General features: G+C 38.1%; 1 protein-coding gene across 2 annotated transcripts in view; it reads left to right on the top strand.

Moving 5' to 3' along the window:
• DAB1 (DAB adaptor protein 1) overlaps positions 1–24,152 on the top strand; it is a 269,541-nt gene that overhangs the window by 137,121 nt on the left and 108,268 nt on the right. For both annotated transcript variants that reach the window (XM_063298018.1, XM_063298017.1), the window contains exons 4-5: positions 8,357–8,496; positions 15,232–15,330. In XM_063298018.1, the coding sequence (XP_063154088.1) occupies positions 8,357–8,496; positions 15,232–15,330 (239 nt within the window). The remainder of the gene's footprint in view (positions 1–8,356; positions 8,497–15,231; positions 15,331–24,152) is intronic.

The raw sequence follows: 24,152 nt of genomic DNA, 5'->3' as shown, positions 1-24,152 counted from the left end.
ACTAGACTGTCTGGCAAATTAGCTTCCAACCTTAAAAGTTGCCTAGCTCTGATCTCCAGGACAGGCAGCTGAATTGTAGTGTGCATGATGAATATGATATAAATTTTACACAGCTTATTTATTTGATGTTCCAGTAGTGCAAATGTATAGTGTGTGTGTATGTGTATGTATGTGTATCCAATAGAAGAGAATACATACGTGTGTGTGTGTGTGTATGAACACACACAAACACACATTCTTTAAGAAAATGTTGTGGAAAACATATCAGTCTTTCCCCCCCCCCGCTATTTCTCTCTTTTAACTAAGGTGTTGAAATGCCTTTGAGGTTATTTGCTGCAGCCATGTTTTTCATTCTCATTCCGACTCTGCCATAAAAATGCTAATTGCCTCCATGAAAATTCAGTGTTTATAATTTGGCAGTGTGTGCCACTGGATCATACTTTCTCTGTGGTTTCAAAAAAGAAGTCATCTCATGATTATAACTCAAATGTATGATAAATTGTGCTTGGGCACAATTAGGATAGAAGATAGGGTAGTGCCATCCTGTAGAATTTTGATTGCTATTGACTTAGTTGGCAATATCATTATATACTTCACAGTTTTAAAATTAGGCGATTCACATTATACCCTGAGGGGCATTCAGATTTAAATAAAGGAATGTAGCCGTTTATAGGATTATTGTTGTAAATTACTGGCTGCTGCTGAGAAATGTTTAATTCAGTTTTTTAAGAAACAAGAGATGTGCAGGATAGTGTTGTGATTGTTTTCCTTTCCTTTCTGCAGTATATATCCATCTCTTTCCACTATATCTGGGAAAATCTAGGGAAAATGCTCTTTTTTTGCTGACAGGGATTTAAATATTCCTATTTGCTCTCAGAGTAATGCTGCTTCTCTTACATCTTCTCAGTGATAATGAAGTTATATGCAGCATTTTGATACAATGGCTTCTCAGTGGATTCTAGGCTAAGTGATGGCAATGGTCTAACATCATCTTAATAAGCAAAATCACAGCCACAATCTTGCTAAGAAGAGCTTATTCAAGTTTGAATATATGAACACTGGGCTCACACTCCTGATTTACAGAATCCAAAGGGTGTTCACACCCTCCCCCCATAGGATTTGGATTTAGTCTCAGTTTCTTCATGACACTTTTCCACTCTGCCTCTGATATGCACCTCCATTTACTTACCTGGAATCCTACTTCTTAGTCCTGAATATTGAACCTTAGAGTCTGGTTTAAGCCGTGAGCCACATGTGGCTTCTGATCCCATTTTTTTAAAATCCCCAGAGCTCTCAGAAATCACACTCTTAAACTTTGATGGCAAATGGCCAAGAAATAGAAGTTGACAAACGAGGATATACACAAAAATATAGTGTACCTATACTTTAACTAGGCCCCAATGTTCTCTGAGGGGAAATCTGTACAAGTGACATTCACAGTGTACATCCATGTTTTGAATGCCACTTGTATAGCAATGTTTCCCTGACAAAAAGTTTCCCCATGAAATATGTTGGAAGCTTATATACAATAAATATATAGCACTTTTTCTTCTCCAAGAAACAGAAGTACAATTTCCTGCTATATTGTGAAAGCAAAAGTAATGAAATGAAGAAATGAAAAAATGAAAAAATGAAAATGAAAAGCTGCTAAGTTTAACATACTGGAAACACTCTAAAGCAATGTTTTTCAAACTTGGCAACTACAGATATGTGGACTTCAACTCCCAGAATTCCCCAGCCACACATCTTAAAGTTGCCAATTTGAAAAACACTGCTCTGAAGTATCCCCCTGCTCTCATGCTCTTAAAAGAGCATGGGGACAGGGGGATATTTTATTCCTTATAATCACAGGAATTCCCACACCAATCCTTGTCACTCAAAAAAACAAACTAACCAAACCCGTGGGGAAAATGTGTGGAAACTCAGAATCTGAATTCATTGTGATAACTTTATCTCACTATGCCTTGGTACCCAAGCGTCAGCCAAATTTGGCACACGTCCCTAATTATCATTAAACATTTCCAAGACTTTGCATGAGTACTGAGATATTAATTCACTGGGTCTGTATAAAATAATTTGCTAGGACAAACCAGCTCCCACAGATCACAAAATCCTGCAGAGTGAGAGACAGACTATGTAGTGAAAGAATGGTGAAACTAAGCACTTTGTCAAACTCAAAGATCTTTCTGTCAATAAAAGTTGTGATTAGAATGACCAATAACAATGAAGGATCACTCTGCTTTTAGCGATTCATTGAATCCATTATTTTTATACCTTGCTTCACCTCCCCACTGTATCTTTTTACATAAATTATGAAAGCTGCCTACCTGCCTGCCTGCCTGCATTGTTGGTGTTAAGGAGAAACAGAATAAGATCAGAATTTCATGGGGGCCAAGAATCTGAATGAATTGTGGTAAATTGTCCCATAGTATTCCAGCTCTAGCCAAACTTCTAATGAGTGCTAAATTACATCAGATTTATGCACTGGGATTGGTTATTAATCCACATGTTAATTTAATTTTCATTACCTACCTATCTATCCTGTGCTCACATACAGTACCTCAAAGAAAACACCAGGGAACTAAGTGATGCTTACTTCTTAAGAGATCTATGTAGAATTTTGTCCAACGAATGTAATTTCCATGCTGTATTCAATGTGTAAATGAACACTTTTGTTTTAAAAAAACTAGGGATAACAGTGTCGCCATAGCTTAACTTGCCAATTTTAAAAAATGCAACTAATATTGAAGGGTGGAGTTCTTTTCTTTTGTTTTAGTTTCCTGCAAGGGACTAAGACAGCCATGTGTGCTGTTTTAATTCAATAGCAAACTACATCATTCCTTGTCTCAGAGGAGAAATGTTTCCATATGGGACATACATGACTTAAAGGAGAACACTTCCCTACATAATCTGTTAATGGCAATGTTTTGTATGTTTCTTAAAATGTTCCTATATTAAAGTATAGAGAAAAAACTGTACTTCTTTATGATTGCACATTTTAACTAGCCAGCCAAGTCTGGTGAATACTGTGTTTCATAGTTCCGACAGATTCATCAGCAACTGCATCATCAGAGACAGGACTCCTGAATTCCACAAAAGTGCGACAAGAAGAAATATGTTCACTTGATTTAGATCTAATTCTTGATTAGATCTAATTCTAATTCTGTACATAGGCTGCACAAGCAGATAATCATCTGAGATCTGAAATCTGTTTTGCCTTTTTTTTTAATATATTCAAGGAAGTTTGCCATCAGGAAGGTATACTTGGACATAGACAGAAAAAAAAAGTAAATTAATATTCATATATAATAGAATAGTGACAAAGAAGAGGGAAAGGATCTGTGGAGGCATGGAAAGACAAAGCGAATACAGATGAAAAACTGAACTAAAATGGCTGTATCTACCAGGGACAAATAATTGGTAAATTCTCTCAACTCTAGGGTTTCCATATACCATTTTAGATTTATTGATCTGGTTAATGTTTTTTCCACTACAGTATTCTCCATCTCATTTAGTATTGCAATATGCTATAATTCAGAATGGCATTATTTATACTGCTTTTCAGTCATATCCAAGGATGGGCCTCTGTTAAATGATCCCATGCATAGGTATTATGTTTTTTCCTGTTCCTTTATTTATTCTATGTGTGATGCAAATACATATATCTCTCAGGCTTAAAGTAAATTGTGAAACAAAAAAATCCTGATTTATTTCATGTGAACTATCCTGGGCCCTGTCTCATAGAACCTTTTCTAATATCCCAGTTCTACTCTACTGTGTAGAACAAAGAAGCATATAAATATGCATCATTTCTGTAATTTATAGATCAAATCTTCAATTGTGCCACAGTATTTTATTTTCTACATGTGCATACTGTATATATGTCACGTAACTGGGTGTCACCAGATTATTGAAATGGAAGATAAATTAAGCTTGCTGTTAAAATCAACGGTGAACAAAATCTAAGTTCCAATATAGGCTCCAAACATTGTTTGGGGAATATAAGTACAAACCTGTAGCAAACATGATTGCACATTTCAGAATCTCCTCTCTCACATACAATGACTTATTATTATTAGTAGTAGTAGTAGTAGTAGCAGCAGCAGTAGTAGTAGTAGCAGTAGTAGTAGTAGTAATCTGCAGTTAGATTCACAGTCTAAGACTGGTAAAAATGTAATAATTCAAGTCCTAACCAAGGACCTAAGAATTATTAAGTTATTATTATTAAGTCTAAGAATATAGGCAATTCCAAGCAAGGTGGTTTTTTGGAAAATTAAGGCGTTCAGAATTTCCAGATATTAAGAAGTCCTTTAGGTATTGCTCCAAGGGCTCCAACCATGATTGGTATAACAGCAGATTTCTTTTCCCATGAGATTGAACTGCAAGAACCAGTATTTTGTAATTTTTTCCGATTGCTTTTCCTCAATCATAGCATCAATAAACACAATGACTATTGTATCAGGCATGTTATAAACAAGATGCCTGTCTGTTTGGATCTTAAAGTCCCATAAAATCATAAACCCGCTCATTTTCCAAAACCTTCTCAGCTTGATGATCTCAGTAGTTCATTATTATTCTTATTTTTTTTTAAAAACTATTCTAAAACTGCAATTTCTCCATGTCTGAAATTACATCATTACTTACACTGATGCTTTTCTGTCATGCCATCCTTGAATTTAACATTGTTGCTGTTTGGTGTTTTTGCACAATATTCAGACTCAGAAAGAATCTTATTTTTAGCTGTTTGGTTAGTCCTAGTTAGTAGGCTGTAGAAAGGTCAAGTTTGTTTTGAAAAAGTATGAATGATTAATTACCTCTTGATTCTTTTTTTATGTTTTAAATATTTGATTTCTGTTTATAGCCAAGCATGCCAGTATTGGCTACAATGATTATTTAGATATACAACACCAATTTCATTGATCCTAAGGATCAGTGTCCATTATTATAGAGGATCCAATCAACAGCTAACTTTGCCTCTGGCAGTGCACAGTGAGCTCAGTGTTACTCTTGGATTGCTTCTGATTAGCTCCAGAAGATCAGATCTGGTACAAAGGTACAGGGAAACATGTTTCCATAAATAGTCTAAAATATAAGCCACAATTTAGTTTCATTTATTTTTTCACCTGAGTAAGGAGGTTGCAGCTGGAGAAGACTGTTGCAAGTCCTTGGGTCTGATTATTTATCTATCAATATGTTAATCAGTGTTATATTCCTTTTTTTTTTCTTTTAAGATTGCAGTTGGCATATATAGTACTTCCTTCTCCAATTTTCCTCACAGCAACTTTGTGAGATTGTTTGGTAGAGAATGACTGGCCCCAATTCAACTAGTGAGCTTCTGTGGCTAAAAGATTACTTAAATCTGGGTCTTTCTAGTCCCAGTCCAACATTTTAATCACTTCTGTAGAGTTGAATTATATTTTATTCCCTCTCCAATATAGTTTTGTTCCAATAACAAATGAGAAGCAGTTGTTGTAAAACTGAAGAAACATGTAAAAGGATATATTTGAGGAATAGCATGTATAATGACATCGGAAAACTGGAAATTATTAACACAAAGAGTTTACAAATTAGGTTTTAGTTATTATCAAACAAATTGAAATGAATGTTTACACACAGAAACAACATATAGAATAGTCTGATGGTTAACTAAAGCATTGTGGTGCATCCAGATGTGATTTTTTTTTCCCTCAGAGCTTAGTGTTGCTAATGTTCCTTTATTGTTCTTAATTCTCACTAGTTACATCTGCCTCAGCATTTCCCTCCCGCATAATTTAAACATTACTTACACTTTCTGACTAGTAATCAATGTGCCATTAGTCTTTTAAATAATATTGTTCAGGAGCAGGTAAGCACAGCCCTTTGATAAATCCTATTTGAAATTCAGGGGTAAACCCAGGGCTTCGAAGGACCAAGATAGGTGATAATTTATTGGTGTTGTTCAATTGCCTTTAAATTTGTAAACAACTACTAATATTTTAAGCTATCATGTTCTTTCCCACAATGAAAACAGAAAAGGATTTGGATGTGTCTATGTATATTTCAAAATAATATGTGGTGTTGGGATAGGGGAAGCAAATACCAAAACTTTAAAAGAGACTCTAGTATTTATGGATTTTAAAGCTGTGGAAAAGTGTTACCATCATTGCTAGCTGAGTTTCTTGATAATACTGAGTGTGGATTCAGGATAGTGTACATTCTACTTAGTGAGTAGATCATTGTATTTTGAGCAGAAATTAAAGTTCATTAAATTTAAACTTGGGAATGTTTAGATACTGTAGCTGTACACATGCCCATGTACTAGGGCAAAGATATGTGAACTAAAGATTAAAAAAATAATATACCTTATAATATATATAATGATCACAACCTTCTCTATGAAATGTTGATAGTCTAAAAAAGTCTTATCTCCTGTTCATGCCTACTTCTGTATTAGCTCATTAGAACAAACAAAGAGATGAATAATGTTTAATAGAAGCCCTTGTCTTCAGTCGGTTCAGAAGGTACATAATACAGCTAGGGCACATCCTTAGTAGTAAAGTCTATAGCTGCTCAAACTCGGAGTGCCCCTCATTTATCAATTCTAAGGAGAGTGACAAACTCCAGCACTGGAATACCTGAGGTATGATTAAGGCACCAGGGCTCATTTAGCTAACTCTGCTCACATTAGCTTTTTTTTATTTTTGAATAAAAATACATTTTCAAATTCAGATCATTTTCATCTGTCATTTTTGACAAACTGGAAACAACACAATAGGCATTCAAGGACACAAGAGCTCTGACAACAAGATTTATTGTAGAAAAGTGAAAAAATCATTATGAAAGAATTCCAGCAACTGCTACATCTGAAATGTAAGCCCTATCTAGAGTGAAATCTAGGTTTAAATTCCTGTGCCCTTTTCTTCCACCCACATGGCATAATAGTTTTGAAACCACTCCCTCTTGAGTTACAATTTCCACATTTCCACTGTATGGCTTAGAGAGTTGTCTGGTTTTAGGATGTTTTATTTTGATATTGTGAGATCTAGCTAGCTCTGGTACAGCAAAGTGGTTTTGGACCCTAAAATAATGGTCTTCTGTCACCATCTTTTAGAAAGCCACTTCAGTTGCAAACTGCCTAACTAATTTCCCTTTCTCCATTACTATCCCATGTTTTGTGATTTGTTTTTATTTTTTATGTCTATATTTTAGACCAGTCTTCTAAGCATGTGCAATCTGACATTTTGTATTCACTCAAATCAGCCTCATGTAGCTACAGAAATAATTTGGAGTATATTTCTGCAGCTCCCTCCCCCACCTCATCCCCAACAAATTTACTTGGGGAGAAACAAAAATGTTATGTAAAAATATAAAATCTACTTTGACAGAGCTCAGCTTCTACTGACCATGTGGAAATGTCTATGCAGGGTGGTGATTGTTGTTGATGTTGTTGACAGCAGTAAGAAAGTGGTTTATCATTCATTGCCTTCTGAAATGTTTTAGACCTCTACAGCTTTACCTACTGCCTTGGAATTTCTGCTTTTCTTCCAATTCAAGCACTAACCAGGTTCCTCCTTGCTTTGCTTCCAAAACAGAAAAGGATACTATAATAGTAAAACAAGGAATTATATTCATATGCAAGCTTCATCAGATCTGATGTAAATACTGTATGAAAGAGTTTTTTTTTTAACTTATTTACTTGTTGCTTTAAAAAACTTGCATGAATAGGACCCAACTAAAGAGGACTTAAGATTTAGTCTGTGACTTGAAAATAAAATATTTTTAGCATGTCAATGAACAAGCATGGCTGGAAACTAGGAAATGTTAGCATGTGATTTGAATGGTAATTTTAAGTGCTACAAAGATCTAACAGTGTCAAATTCCAAATTTTAATTCCCGTATAGACTGTGTTATTATCAAATAAGGATTATATACTGTATAATAATTTAATTAGTCTATAGGAGAAAAGAAACATTTTGCTTGATTTGAGAAACTTATGACTGGTTTATTTTAGATGTGATCTTGATGCAATAAAGTTCTAGCATCATTAACTGAGTCTTAGGATAATAAAAGAACAAGGATGTATCCTTTGATATTATGTCTTCTTCCCTATCTGTTCATTCAGAGACTGGTGACTAGTTTAAAGTGTTATTTGGTAAATGGTTTTTATTGAGAAATGTGACACTCTTTTAATTTTTTTACCACTCTCCTTCTTCCATTTGCTATGGCCAGAACAAGAGGGGACTGAAGAATAACAGATGGGAGTGATGTTTATAGATGCAATGTATCTGTATAATAAATTTAAACTTGACTATAAGTATTTAGCTTTTGATATTTTCATACAACTGTGTGGGTTACAGGCTTACACCTCTCTTTTCAGGTCAGGATCGCAGTGAAGCAACTTTAATAAAAAGGTTTAAAGGCGACGGTGTTCGATACAAAGCAAAACTCATTGGGATAGACGAGGTTTCTGCAGCACGAGGTGACAAATTATGTCAAGATTCCATGATGAAATTAAAGGTGCTGTGAAAATATTTCAATATTAATGTTCAATATTATTTATAATGTTTATATAAAAATTATATATGCAATATATATGTATGTGCATACATGTGTAATTATAGTTTATGTGAGTTAACTTAGAAGCAATCTAAACATTATTTGAAATAAAGATATGAAACCTTTTTGGACAAGGTCTTGAAGAGTGTGATAGCATTCTTAACTCTTTGAGGTGGAACAGAATATCTAGATTCTTTACAAACCAGCTTCAGGTCTTGAGACAGCGTTGGAATGCCTTGTATGTTTGGTAAATGACCTCTCTTTGGACAAAAATAGAAGTCCCACCCTTTGGATTCTATTTGATTCTATTTTGATACCGTCAACCATGGCACCTTACTATACAGGTAAAATTTTACAGTTTAGATGTAGGAGGGCATGATATTATTTAGAGATTTCTCCTTGGCCCCATGTGATTTGTGTTTTGGAGTCTGCAGTTTTTCATATTAGCCCACCATGTATTTTAATGGCTCTGTAAAGCTGCTAGGTGACATTTTCTCAGTCAAGTAACACCATACAGCTATAGAACCCATATCTTGATGTAATCATGGGTGGGATGATAGCTGCTAAAAGGAGACTGAATCCTGAGTAGATGATTCGTACATCTCAAAATTATGTGTGTACGCTTGTTACAGCTTCTTCTTTCTGTGGTCCTGACTAATGTTAATAATAAACAGATGTTTAGCCTGATTCAGATGGAGCTACACTGTTGTCAAGCTCTCCAAAGAGCTTGTGTCACTATTTGTGTCACTTGAGATCCGAACCCATGTAGCCTTGGTTGCTAGGAATGCCAGTTATCATGTTTATCTGGATCTACAATCATTCCTTATAGAGAAGATTAGACAATAGTACATCATGCTCCCAATATGATAAATGTACAGGTAGTCCTCACTTAATGACCAATTGTTCAGTGACTGTTCAAAGTTATGACAGCACTGAATGAATAGTAGTTATGACCAGTCCTCGAAGTTATGGCTGTTGCAGCATCCCTGTGATCATGTGATCAATATTCAGATGTGAGGCCTCATGAAGGGCCAGCAGCTGCCTCAGCCAGGCATGCCTCATCAGCAACAGGAGAAAGAATAGATGGTGAAGGTCAGCTGGGTCTGGCAGGGATAGGCTGTGGTAGTGGAGTGCAGGGCAGTCAGAAGGGCAGAGATGGGGAGGAGATAGGCAGGTGGGGGGAATTGAAGCAGAGGCGAGCAGGGCAGGAGAAACATGAGGTCATCACCTAATGACAGCGCAGTCCTCGTCTAATGACCACAACCAGGACTACTGGAACTGCCATCACTAAGTGGTGTGATCACATGATGTTTCGCCTAATGACCACTTTGCTTAGTGACAGACATTCCAGACCCAATTAGGGTTATTGAGTGAGGACTACCTGTAGTGTATTGTGTATTGAGTGTAGATGGTGTAACTGGATAATTATTAAATATGACTATAGCATGCTTATGGGTTGATTTTGCAACTTGTTAAACATGTGTGAAGGCTGTATCTGTGCCTGAATATTGAAGGAATGCCATTATTGTTCTCTTATACCAAGAGAAAGGTAGCAAGAGTGAACGCCCAAACTACCAGATTGTGGCAGAAACCTGATTAAAAGGGTAAGTGAGGAGGCAGTGAATAAATATGGGAAGTGCTGTATAGCTTTATGCTAGGGACTATACAGACCAGCTTATTGTTCTGCAGCATGTCATTGAGAAATGCATGAATCTTAGTTAAAAGTTATTGTGAATTTGTTGATTTATACAAATAATATGATAAGGTCAGTGAGCTTATGTGAATTATGGAATGTTGTGAGCAAATGTAGAATTAATCATTGTTCAGTAAGTATAGTAACTGCAGTATATGATGGAAATAAAGTTTGAGCATAGATGGAATACTTAGTGAATGCTTCAACACTGAGCTGGAAGTATGGCACGAAAGTGTGATATCTCTTTGATTGTTTAATGTATTTATGGAGTAATATATTTGTGATGTTGTGCTCTGGGGCATGAATATGGATATGCATATTCCTGACTAAGAATCCAAGTAAAGCAATGGTAGATACATTGTATATTGCAATGAGAAGTATGGAACTGAAAAAAATATTTAATATATTTATATGGCTTCCCATCTTGCAGACGCAGCTCTTTTGTTAGATGGCTAACCAAATTTTAAAATTATTTGAAAGCAAAATAACAACAACAAAAAAGTACAAACAATATACTTTGGCAATTGAGACTAGAAACCATCCCACCTAAGCTCAACTAACTCCCCAACCCCCATGCCTAGGAAAATAGCCAAGTCTTAACAGCTTTCCAGAAGATTCAAGGCTAACCTAATGTTGGGTGGTGTGGTGTTCCAGAAGTCAGGCACTGTGACAGACAAAGCATACTTCCTGGGTTCCACAAAATAGCATTCTCTAATCAATGAGACCCAGAACATGCCCCTCCTGCCAGTTCTGATGGGATGAGAGGTGACAATTGGAGAAAGGCAATCCCTTAAATAACCATGCCCCATGCCATGAAGGGCTTTATAGGAAACAATCAGCACCTTGAATTGCACCCAAAAGCCTATTAGGAGCCAGTGTAGGTGTAGCATAGTTGTATCTAGGTATATCCATAATTACTTGTGTCACCGCATTCTGATCCAATTGCAGCTTCTGGATGTTCTTCAGTTGTATCTAAGCAATGTGTCATGGAAGACACTAGGCTGGAAACTAGGAGACCATGAGTTCTAATTCTGCCTTAGGCGTGGGACCAGCTGTGTGACTTAGACCAGTCACTCTCTGTCTGCCTAGGAAGAAGACACTGGGAAGAAACTTCTGAAAATGTTGCCAGGAAAACTACCATTAGTCACCAGGAGTCAGGTTGATCCAATGGACCATAACAACAAGAACACTCTTCTCATTCATTCCATTGATCCTTCCAACAATTGGTTTGGGAGGCTGCTGACTGTCATTTTCATTTTACTAGAGAGAATAGTCTATCTGTTTGTGTGTATTATGATGTAATCAAAGCAAATATTTGTAGCTTAGGGTTGAACTGTGGAGTCCTTGGTGCTCTCTGAGCCTTGTTACTTTCTTGCAGACATTTCATTGCCAGACTAGGCAACATCAGTTCAAAGAGGGAGTGGGCCTTGCTCTCAGTTTATATACAGTGGCTTGTGTTGGTCGGGGTGTTGTTCTCTCCTTGGGAGTTCTTTGATTGGGCTGTTGTTTGCTGCTTGGTTGATTGACTGAGGTAATAGTTTCTTGATTAAGGTGTATTGTGCTGTTTGATGGTTCATCTGGTGTTAATCCTAGTGTTGATTTTTGCACAAACAGGGCAAGCCACCGTATATAAACTGAGAGCAAGGCCCACTCCCTCTTTGCACTGAAGATGTTGCCTAGTCTGGCAATGAAACGTCTGCAAGAAAACAACAAGGCTCAGAGAGCACCAAGGACTCCACATTATGATATAAATATTTGAAATACCTAACTCAGCCAATTGTATTTTAACTGATAGCTATGTCATGAACTATTCCTTTAAAAAAATTATCTGATCAGATTCTGTGAATATTAATTTATAAAAACAGAATAGATCAGAAATGTATACTGAGAAATGGATGGATATTCCTATATGGATATATACTGTATTTACATAAGAAGAATCCTGCTGGATCAGGCCATAGGCCTGACACCAGCATTTGGTGTCACATTTTAGCCAACTGGATTAATTTGAGAAGCTCATAGGCTTGGATTGGAAGTCAACAGTTCCTTCCATTGTCGCTTCCCAGCAATCAGCATTTATGGCATGCTGCCTATGATTCAGGAAGTAGTAAACAGCCATCAATATTAGTAGCTATTAAAGCCTGATCCTCCAATCCTTTTTCAAAACCATTCAAATTGGCTGCTATTACCACAGCAGCTGGCTGTGAATTCCATAGTTTAACTGTGTTGCCTGAGAAAGAATTTCCTTCTGTGGAATGACCTTGAGTTATAACCCTGTAAGAGCAGAATTCCTTTTTATCCATGCCTTATTTCTGTATGCCTCCATATAAATGTGAGTAAAATTATCAGTTTCCGAGAATCAGACACAATTGAACCGATTAAAAAATGTTATAAATCATATAAATGTAATATTTAATAGGCCATCTTGTTCCAAAAGAAAAAAAAAAAGGATGGGGAGAATATGCTGTAGGGAATATGCATTTCTTTGTTGCCTTGAGTTTAAAGTAACTTATGAATGACTGGCTACCTCAGGGATGTATACACAGCTAACTCAGTTGTTATACTAGGCAATTAAAGAGTTTACCTCAAATATAGGGCTGAGATTAGGAATTTGGAAGCCATATATACTGTAGTCTGACAACGCTGCTTACTTCAGTAGACAAAATGAAATATTGATGAATTCAAATAAAGCATACCAAGTATGGAGCCTGTATCTTTCATATTCATATTACAGGGAATTATTGCAAGGAAAAATTAATCCAAGAATCTGTTTCCATGGTACCAATATAATGTGAAATACCCATGAAAAGGCGTCCAAGTATTGAATCTAATTTGCAAAACATAAATAATGAGTATCCAATTGGAAGAAAAATATGCTAACAGTTCAGTATATATGCCCAGAATTTATAGTAGAAACCTACAACTGTCTGCCCATTTTGCTATCGACTTCGATTTGTCTACTTTCCATATTTCCTTTATAATTATCATTCTTTTCTATAGCTGCTCTTCTCCCATAAGCTTGTATTAGGTTCAGTTTGAGCCAATTTAACAAGCATCCTAAGCCACAAATATTTGGTTAGGAATTGCTGACCAGTCTGTCAACAGATTGTCAGGATCACTGCCTACATGGTAAATTGCATAATGAATATCCAGTTATAAGGATTGACTCTACCATATATGTTAAGTATGGGAACTTTCTTAGAAAGGAATATAAAGGGAATCCTATTGCAGTCAAGAGTTTCATAGGCAGGATCAATCTGGTCTCTGGCATGTCTTGTTTTCAGCGCTGACTTCAGCATTTTCTATAGTCCTTCCTTCTGGCTTGCCTTCTAATCCTAATTGCTCATTACATTACTATCCCTGTGTATCAGCCAGTTCCAGACCTAGTCAACCTAGACTGGCCAACCCCAGCTAAAACCAACCTGAAGATTATTATTTAGTGGAGGTTATTATATATAGTTGCTGTCATGAGACGGGCAGCCTTATAAATTACCTACCCAAACAGACATGTCTATGTATATGGTATATGTGTGCTTGTATATATTAGGGCTGTGGAAATAATGTAAATAAAGTATTTACAATGCCTTCTTCCAGTCTCACCTGGCTATTCATAAGGGAGAGAAGTGGCAATACATACACACACGACTTATACAGAAGCCTTATGAACCTGGAAAAAGTTATGGCCACTCTGTTCATTTGAAGCAATGTGCTCAAGTGTACTTCTGTGCTTTAAATGATTTCTACAGGCTTGGACAAAAAAAAAAAATAGTAATACTGAATTGAATAAATAACTATGGTTTAGGATTAATTGAAAAATAATAAAATTCATGGTCCATTTACATATACTAACCATTCCCTCTCACACACAGAAGTATGTATGGATACAATCCAGAGAGCTAGTTTGGTATAGTATAGTGATTAAGGGGCTGGAGTAGAAACTGGGGTATCATGTATTCTAATCATCTCCTAGGCATGAAAGCTGGGTGACTTCCGGCCAGTCACTCTCTCTCAGCCCAGCCCATTGTTTTTGTGGGGAAAATAATGGTCCCATTTATGTAGGCATCTTGAGTTGTATAAAATAGATAGGATATGATGATTGTTGTTGTTATTCCCTTCCAATATAGTCAACCAAAAAGCATAGATAGATAGATAGATAGATAGATAGATAGATAGATAGATAGATAGATAGATAGATAGATAGATAGATACAGAGTGAGGTGAAGGGGTAAATACTATAAGGGAAGGAAAAAGATATGGAGGGAAAGAAGTAGATGAAGATTTGGGGAAGGCAAAAGATTAGGGAAAGAAAGAATGAAGTTGAGAAGCTTACTTAGGTATTACAAAATGCCTTAAGCAACTCTATCAAGTGATGGCTAATCTTCAGAGGCACCCATGTTTTTCAGCAAATACATCCTCAGTCTTTTGTATCTCTTTTCCTTTGTTTTAACAGCATATTCTGTTGTCAGAAAATATCAAACAATTATTATCCACATTTCACATACTTGTATGTGCATGTAAAGGATTTCTTCTATGAGTAGATAGGATATTCTGCTCAGAAGTAGAGTTATCCCTGTAGTTTAATAAATAGTGTTACAAGCTTCATTGCCCAAAAGTGAAGTGATAGAAATTAATCACAACATCCTGACTTAGCCCATTAATTAGATAATTTTCATATGTCAGAATCAGCAGAAAATCCTGGATTAATATGGTATGCATTCACTTAGCCCTTTTTGCAGCTTTACTCCACTTGCATAAATAGTGTGGAAAATTTTGAAAACAAACATACACATTGAAACCAGTGTTCAGCCCAGTCTTAAACAGAAATAAATATTGTGCATATTAAATAGAAGTTAAGTATTGTTTTATTCAAATGAATAAAATACATTGCCCCAAATATCCAACTTGAAGGCAATGGGAAGCTGACAGTTCTTAATATGAGAACCCCCAGAAAAAAACCAAAATGAAATTATTTTGAATGTGAACCTTTTGTTTTCTCCCAACAGGGAATTGTTGCAGCATCTCGTTCAAAAGGTGAACATAAACAGAAAATATTTTTAACCATCTCTTTTGGAGGAATCAAGATCTTCGATGAGAAGACAGGAGTAAGTAAAATAGTGTTATAACAAAACAAAACAAAAATTCTTGGTAGCTTTCTCCTTAAAAGATATTCAAGGAAAGCAATAATGTTCCAAATGAATAATACCATGAAATATTTCATAAATACCTGTAGATCAAAGCAATTATTTGAATGTATTAAGATGCAATTTATTGAATTTATTAAGATGGCAATTAACACAGATGCACAAATTTAGCAATTCTACAGGTAATACCATGACAGAGGTCAGCTAATAGATAATGCCAGTAGTATTCAGGATTCCTGGAGTTCCATGAAAAATAAGATAAAGCAGCAGAAGCTACCAATCCCTCCAAAATGAGTAATAAAGCATTATAGGTCTTAGCATTTTCACAGGATCTATGTCACAAGGGCATAGGGCATTATAAAATATGTAGCTTTGGATCATTTTCCTCAATAAATAAATGAACACATGTAATGTTTTTGATTCATTTGTTTAATTGGGTTCTCTTTATCTAGTTTTTTTTTTTGTGGAGAACAGATCGTGTTTTAGATCATATTTATGCAGAAATATTGAAAATTAAAAGAGTTCACAGACTTTTAAGCACCACTGTATATTGTCTAATAAGACTGTTACCATCATTGACACCAAAGGACAAATACTATTAAGGAAGAAACTCAAGTAATGGCGCATCTTCATCACATTTTTAGCCAACCTGATTTGAAAAGATCTCATGGAATTACTGGGGCAAGACCTACTAGCAAAAAAAAAAAAAAAAGGAAAGAAAGAAATAATTTCAGAAATAGAGTGAGAAAATAATCCAGGCTATGGCTTCCAGATAAACTACCACCACCTCAAGGCAAATACAGTACTTGAGATTTTCACTTCATTATGAGGCCTGAAAGAGCACCCCATGTTACTTATAGATGAATATTTGTTCTGTTTACATTAATTTGGCAGGTGAACCTTTTGGCATTTGTTTTTGTTTTAATCAATACTTTGCAAAAAGAAGCTAGATGCTTTAGTGCTTTTGTCACGTCCACCTGCAGACAATCAGGATTGCTGCAATATGTGGCAGAGTTGGAACTGCTCTGTCCACCAGAAGAGAGAGATGGAAGTTTGTGTCAGATTTTGCTCAAGTGGGTTGATATATACTTTGAAGAGGGACTACAATACAATCATTTGTCACCCTTTTTAGGGTGGGATGACATAATGTAAGATGTTCGTGAAATCAACAGGAATGAAGAATAGCACACAACCGCTATATTTTGCCAAAGCACACAGAAGCTCAATTTTGTCAATGTTATTATAGTATACAGTGGGTTTTCTGGTACTTAAGTAATTTTAGGACATGGAAAGATTTAATTCTTTCTTCCCCTGCCATTATGTGTAGAAAAAAATAAATCTTTAAAGTTATTGTCTGCATTTTAGGAAAGTTTTTTGTGGCACAAATAGAGGTTTTCCTTGAGATGCAAATAAATGTTCTGAAAAGAATATTTTGTTGGGCTTACAACAGAGAGTGGAACAACTCCCTTTTCCAAAACTTACAATAAGGCTGATTGTAGTCTCTGCTTTTGTAATTAAAAAACAACAACATGAGAGATAATCACTGCATTCCTACCATGAGTGTTGGATCATTTGGCACTTCTTTGTAACACTGGAAGAGCCTTGGAAGCTAGATAGCATGACCCTGAAGAACTAATTCCTCCATTTAGATGTATTGAGATCAGCTTTTTTTATTCATAGATTTTTGTTGTTGTTTATTCGTTCAGTCGCTTCCGACTCTTCGTGACTTCATGGACCAGCCCACGCCAGAACTTCCTGTCGGTTGTCAACACCCCCAGCTCCCCCAGGGACAAGTCTGTCACCTCTAGAATATCATCCATCCACCTTGCCCTTGGTCGGCCCTTCTTCCTTTTGCCCTCCACTCTCCCTAGCATCAGCATCTTCTCCAGGGTGTCCTGTCTTCTCATTATGTGGCAAAGTATTTCAGTTTTGCCTTTAATATCATTCCCTCAAGTGAGCAGTCTGGCTTTATTTCCTGGAGGATGGACTGGTTTGATCTTCTTGCAGTCCAAGGCACTCTCAGAATTTTCCTCCAACACCACGGTTCAAAAGCATCAATCTTCCTTCTCTCAGCCTTCCTTATGGTCCAGCTCTCGCAGCCATATGTTACTACGGGGAACACCATTGCTTTAAGTATGCGGGCCTTTGTTGTCAGTGTGGTGTCTCTGCTCTTAACTATTTTATCGAGATTGGCCATTGCTCTTCTCCCAAGGATTAAGTGTCTTCTGATTTCCTGACTGCAGTCAGCATCTGCAGTAATCTTCACACCTAGAAATACAAAGTCTTTCACTGCTTCTACATTTTCTCCCTCTATTTGCCAGTTATCAATCAAGCTGGTTGCCATAATCTTGGTTTTTTTGAGGTTTAGCTGCAAGCCAGCTTTTGCACTTTCTTCTTTCACCTTCATCATAAGGCTCCTCAGTTCCTCTTCGCTTTCAGCCATCAAAGTGGTATCATCTGCATATCTGAGATTGTTAATATTTCTTCCAGCCATTTTAACCCCAGCCTTGGATTCCTCAAGCCCAGCATGTTGCATGATGTGTTCTGCGTACAAGTTGAATAGGTAGGGTGAGAGTATACTGCCCTGCCATACTCCTTTCCCAATCTTAAACCAGTCCGTTGTTCCATGGTCTGTTCTTACTGTTGCTACTTGGTCGTTATACAATTCATAGATTACAAAAATATATTCCAGATACATTCAAAGAAAGGGCACCCTTGCTTTCACTTTTTGATTATCTGTCTAATTTTTCTCCACTTCCATACAACTGTTGCTTTTACCACAGAAGCCCTTAAAACATTTTCAGAGCAGTCGTCATTGGGCTAACTGCAGTCCTCTTCTAAACAAGAAAAACCTCTGATGAACTTATCCACACTCCTTCCAGCGACCATGAGGAGAGTGCAGAAATCAACATCCAGACATTACTACTGCCTGTTTCCATTTTTGGGCTCTGTGCTTTTTGCCTTGATTTTTCTTGGCGACTTCAAAGCAAGCCAGTCAGTTGCTGTAAGGAAAGCTTCAAATGCTGTACTCATTTTTAAAAGGAAAATGAAGCAATGCTATGGCACCAAAATGACAGTCTAAATTACATTTTTGTAGAATTGCTTGAATCTACCCTCTATAAAAAGAGAGCAAGCATGGAGAAACGTAGGACAGAAACTGTATCTAATATTACACCGTGAGAAATGTTGATGCTTTAGAGGCCAGCTGAGTGCTATTTTAAGAAGGAGATCCTATCAGCTTCAGGTTAAATGATGTAGAGAGTAAACAGATGGGCAAGCTCCTAAGACATTTCCTTTTTTTGCAAAGATAAAAGATATGCGGTGTTTATGCAAAATAATTTGTTAGTTCTTTTCATCTGTATTTGTTAATAGCAAAAGAATTCTTTCTTAAAACCTTTATTTTGTTGAATACAGCTGTAATTAGAATTAGCTTCAGTATTAATGCAAATAATCATATTAATGAAAGAAAGTCAGTAAAATATAAGTATTAGCATAAGGGTTTTGCATTTATATTTACTGTGTTGGAAGTCTATACAAATCTACATACCTGCTTGATTTCTTTGGGGACGCTCATAGCACAGAGACTAAGAGGTACTGTATCTTGTAGTCAGGTCATAATATTGCTATCACTAAAACATTTTTTATTCTATATTAACAGGGTCCTAAGGTAAACACTGCAGATATAGCCAGAACATACATGAAAACAGCTTTTTCTTAACTATAATTATCTTCACAAAAGCTTATGCCCTCTCTTGAATTTTAATAAGGAACTCAATTAAATTTTATATAAATTAACTACATAACATGATGCCAAAAATAAACCAGTCTGATGGCAGTTAAAATTAGCTTTCTTAATTAATATTGTGTTACTGGATAACCAGGATCATTAAAATTACAACTAAATAATTCAGTGTCAATTACAAAGAATTATAGGAATAAAATTACTATACATTCAAAATATGATGCATTATTTGTCAATATAAGCTTGAAGCATTCTGCAAGTAATTCCTGTAGCATACTAGATAAATGGTCCTGAGCAAAACTGTCGATGTCAGTTTTGTCAACCATTCTTAGTGTAGAGCTCTGCAAGGATCATGGCAGGGTCTAAAATTATTTGGTAGGGTAGTCCCAGATTATATCAATTACTGTGGCTTTAGGGATTGTTTCCCCATAGATCTCTTGGGGTGGGATGGGGATTTCATTATCAGTTGCTGGAAGAAGGTTATGAGAAACTAGCAGCCTAGAAAGTATCATTCATAGATTATATGATCTAAACAATAAAGCTGTTGATTTAATCCAATACATGTCATAAATCAAGGGTCATCTTTTGTAAGTCTCAGGAAAGGACTGGTAGAAAAGGTTATTATAAAAAATGGAGCCACCTCAATGATTCTATTTGTACATACAGTAGTAGTTTTCTTCTGTTGATTCTGACTTTTCCATCCTGTACTGAAAAACACAGAGAGAAATGAGAAGTAATCAATTAGCTTTACGTGCTTTAAAAAAAAATTGAGCACCCCTAACTTTCCTTGCCACTAACACTCTTATTCTGAAGGATCCTTGCCTTGTCACTCTGCTTGAAAATAGGTTCTCCTGCTTCTATGATCAAGCAAAAATATTAAAAACTTTCCAAGGAATAACTTCCTTTACAATGCTCTAGAATTTCTTACCAATCTGTTCCTTGCAAAAAGTCTCACATCACTTTCTACAAATGCTGGGCAGAGAGATTAATCATGTTGTCAGCCACAGATCAGATTAAGATGTACAGAAGGGGTCCTGTTTTGGGTTAAATAGACAATGCTCACTGTTAAAAAAAAATAAGCATTCACATATTTGAGATGAATATGTGTAAACAGTTTCAGTTAATGACAAACGTCCTTCATACCATCCCCAAATATATTTTTGTTCAGCTAATTATGTTCACTAATGAGCAATTTTTACATCAGAATAAAAAAGAGAATATTCAGTGCAGCCTTAGTTTATACATTCAGAATATGATGACAGATTTCCAGTCAGAATGCTGTTTTTCTCAAAATGTCCATATGCAATACAACAGATTTATGAAACCTATTTATTTCTACAAAGCTTTTATTTTTGTTCCTCAAAAACATCCCAGACACACATACAGAGTTCTTCACTATTTACAGTGATATTTAATATGTACAGTGTCCTTAGCTTAACAAACTATTCATATACAGTTCTACAGGTAGTCCTCGACTTATAACCTGTATATGTTATAAGTTACAACAGTGCTGAATGAAGGGAATTATGACTGGTCCCTGAGGTTATGGCCATAGCAGTGCCCTGTCGCGTCGCGCGACCTGTCCTTCGCCCTTCGGTCTATGGGATTCCCTGGGGGGGAATGAGCCAACGATTCCCTCGCAAGGGTGAGGTCGAAAAAACAACGGTAGGTACAGGATTCTTTTGTGGTGAGAGACGCCACATCTCAGGAGGTTGCTGGTACTGCCTCCTCTGTGCCACGCCCCCACCTCCTTTTATTCAGCAGTTCTATCAGGGCGGGGGAGTGAGTACAAAGAGAATAGGGAAATACAAGTCATGCCCTTATAAGGGAATATACAGCATTCTGAGGCTACGTGAGAGACGTGCAATCTAGCTGTGCAGTAATGGAGTCAGGTTCGTCACATTTCCACCTTTTTTATTTAATTTTGTCCTCCCCCCAGAGGGTCTGAGTCGGGGAGCCAGGGACTCTTCAGTCCAAGGAGACCCATCCCAGCGTCCTCTCTCGGGGGGTAGTGTGACTGGGGGTCCTTGTCCATTTCCGATTCACTATCAGAGGACCATCCCAAGAGTGGTGTTTTCTCCATACCTACAGCAGTGACCAGGTGTTGAACAGCAAGCTTTGTCTCGGATACCTCTGAGTCCAATGTATGAAGTCTCTGCTTTAAGAAGCGGAGAACGCGACCCAGCACACAGGGGCCTATGGTGCATGCGAGAATCAATAACAGGAGGGGCCCCAACAGAGTGGACAACAGTGTGGTTAGCCATGGAGAAATGCTAAACATATTTTGATACCATGACATGGATTGTTGGCGCTCCAATTCCCTTGTTTTTAAACGGGAATTGAGCTCTTTCATGGAGTCCAATACTACTCCTGAGTTGTCAGCATAAAAACAGCAGTCTTCCTTTAGAGCAACACACAGTCCCCCTTGTTTGAGGAACAGAAGGTCGAGACCCCTACGATTTTGCAAAACCACTTCGGATAGAGAGGTAAGGGAATCTTGTAGCGCCACAATAGATTGTTCGATGGCGCGAAGGTCAGTGTCAATGATAGCACTAAGGTGACGCAGGTTCTGATCATTGACAACAAGGGCTGACACACCGGTGGCGGCTCCGGCCGCACCTAAGCCCAGTAGGACTGATAAAGTTACAGCAGTCACTACTTCGCGCTTAGCCTTGAGGGGGTAATGAGGGGGTTCTAAAATGGAGATAAGTTCGTCAGGGGAATAGATAGAGATTTTGGGGAGTAGGAGCACCTGAATACAAAAGGCGTTAGTTCGTAACAAAGTATCACCGTATACACATGCGGTGAGGCCAGAAGAACATGCCCAAACAGAGTTGTTCCCAGGGATAAAGTATTGCCCTGTCAAGCGGGCAGAGATATTACCAGAGGTAGTGTAGAGTACACCGTAGCCACCATGGCCGGTGTAACCGTTGATGTTCAAGCGATTATGTGGAAGATAGAGGGCACAGTGATCATGAGAAGAATTAAGGCAATATTGAGTATAGTTAGCAGGAACACGGCCAAGGCAGCAGCCCTGCCCTATTATAGAGGTGATAGTCAACGTGGTGTTTTGCCAGCGGCAGGAGGAGGCTGAGGTAGAGTTTCGGATAGGGTCAGGAGAACCGACTGCTTCATAGAATGGTGGAGAGGAAGACAAGCAAAGCCAACATTGAGATGTGTTAGAAGCGGTGTGAACGAGGGAAAAGGAGGAGTTAAGAAGAGAGACAAGGGGGTTTTTTTGTTTGTTGAGGGGTTTAAGAAAGGTGGAGTGAATGTCGTCGGCATTGGGCCCAACAGGTGGGGACTGAGGGAGAGTGACCTGTCGTTGGATGTAGAATATGTTGCCACGATGAACCCCGGGCCATCTGGCATACATACGACCTCCCCATTTTACACCTGAGTCCCAGGCATTCCCCAGAGCTTTCCCCGCAGCAGTGAATTGTACAATAACCGGATTACATTTATTCCAACCCTGATTGGTCGCGGTGCACTCAATGTCCTCTCTCAACCGAGTGAGAGTGATGTAATCAGTCTTATACGGAGGGGTCCAGTAGATGTGGCCGGTGGAAACGCAGGACCAAGACTTGCAAAAGTAATCTGCTAAGCCTCCGCAGTCGTGCACGTGGTCAGGGCGGGTGTCATGTCCTGGGCACACATACAGGGGATACCTTTTAACGATGGAGTGGCTGGGCGGGGTGCCGTCCAGCCTCCTGTAGGCTGTCACTCCTAAAAGCATTTCTGAAAAGTCAAAATACAGGTTAGGGAAACAAGATACAATTGGGCTATAACAAAAGGAGGTATTCAGGATCTGACCCAAGGCATCGCAGATTGTCCAGGTGATACTGTAAGGGCGATGCGATCCCTGGGCGTCAGATGCCAGCAGGCGTCGTCCCTGCCAACGGGCGGGCTCAGGAAGGGAGAGTTGAAACAAGGTGAGCGTAAGGCGAGATGAGGTGGCGAACCCCTTAATTAACTTTGTTATTTCACAGTGGTATTGTCCTAGATCGGTCAACTGCACGTTGGTGACAGCAAGGGTAGTTTGGCGAAAGTGATAAGTGATGGAGTAGGAATCGCCATCTTGGAGAAGGGTGTTGTTGCGGAACCAGCGCCAGAAGGTGCCTTTGTTTTTGATGGGAGAGCGTTGAAGACATTCCATGGCGTTGGATGCTGAGCTGCGGCCGATGATGGCAGGGTAGCGTAAACGATGGGTTCGAATGAGAGAGGTTGTTTTAGGGTTCGTTGTGAGGGGAGCAGAGATGGAAGAGAGATAACAGAGAAGGAGGATCAAGGAGGTGCTTGTCAGGAGGCTGCCCATGATATGGCCGGATACAGCGAGCAGGAACCCAGAGCACTCGATCAGGAAGTTGCACAGCAGCGTAGCCTTTTCCCCAGGTGACGAGTTGCGCAGGGCCTTTCCACTCAGGGCTGGGCAGTTGCCTAAAATAAACAAGGGGACGGGAAGAGGGAACTACTGGCTTAGAGAAGTGTCGAGATGCGGCCGTAGCAGGGGGGGTACCGGTAAGATTAAGGAAATTTAAGGTAAACAAGGTGAGATTAAGGAGATTTTGTAACATCGGGAGGCTCGGGGGGCCTAAGGCCTTTTTCCCCGTTTGCCGATCAAGGGCATTCTTTAGGGTCTGGTTAGCCCTTTCCACAATAGCCTGACCTTGGCTGTTGAATGGTATACCGAATCTGTGGGTAATGGACCACTTACGGCAAAACTCAGCAAAGGGAGTGCTGACGTAAGCAGGGCCATTGTCAGTTTTCAAAGTTTTGGGACATCCCGATGTGACGAAAGTGCGAATACAATGATTGATTACGTTTTTCGTGGCTTCTCCTCTTTGCAAAGTTGCCAGGATGAATCCCGAATAAGTATCCACAGATACATGGATATACTTCCAAGGTGCAAAAGAGGGATAATGAGTGACATCCATCTGCCATGTGTCACAAGCTTGGACACCCCTGGGATTAACTCCCTCAGGGATGCACTTTGCCTGCAAACTGCAGGTTGGACATTGTTGAAGAATGGCGGTAGCTTCTT

Source organism: Candoia aspera, chromosome 3 (genome assembly GCF_035149785.1).
Source record: "Candoia aspera isolate rCanAsp1 chromosome 3, rCanAsp1.hap2, whole genome shotgun sequence".
In the NCBI taxonomy this organism is placed as follows: Eukaryota; Metazoa; Chordata; class Lepidosauria; order Squamata; family Boidae; genus Candoia; species Candoia aspera.
Note: the sequence above shows the minus strand (reverse complement) of the source record. Positions and strands in the feature narration are given on the sequence as shown.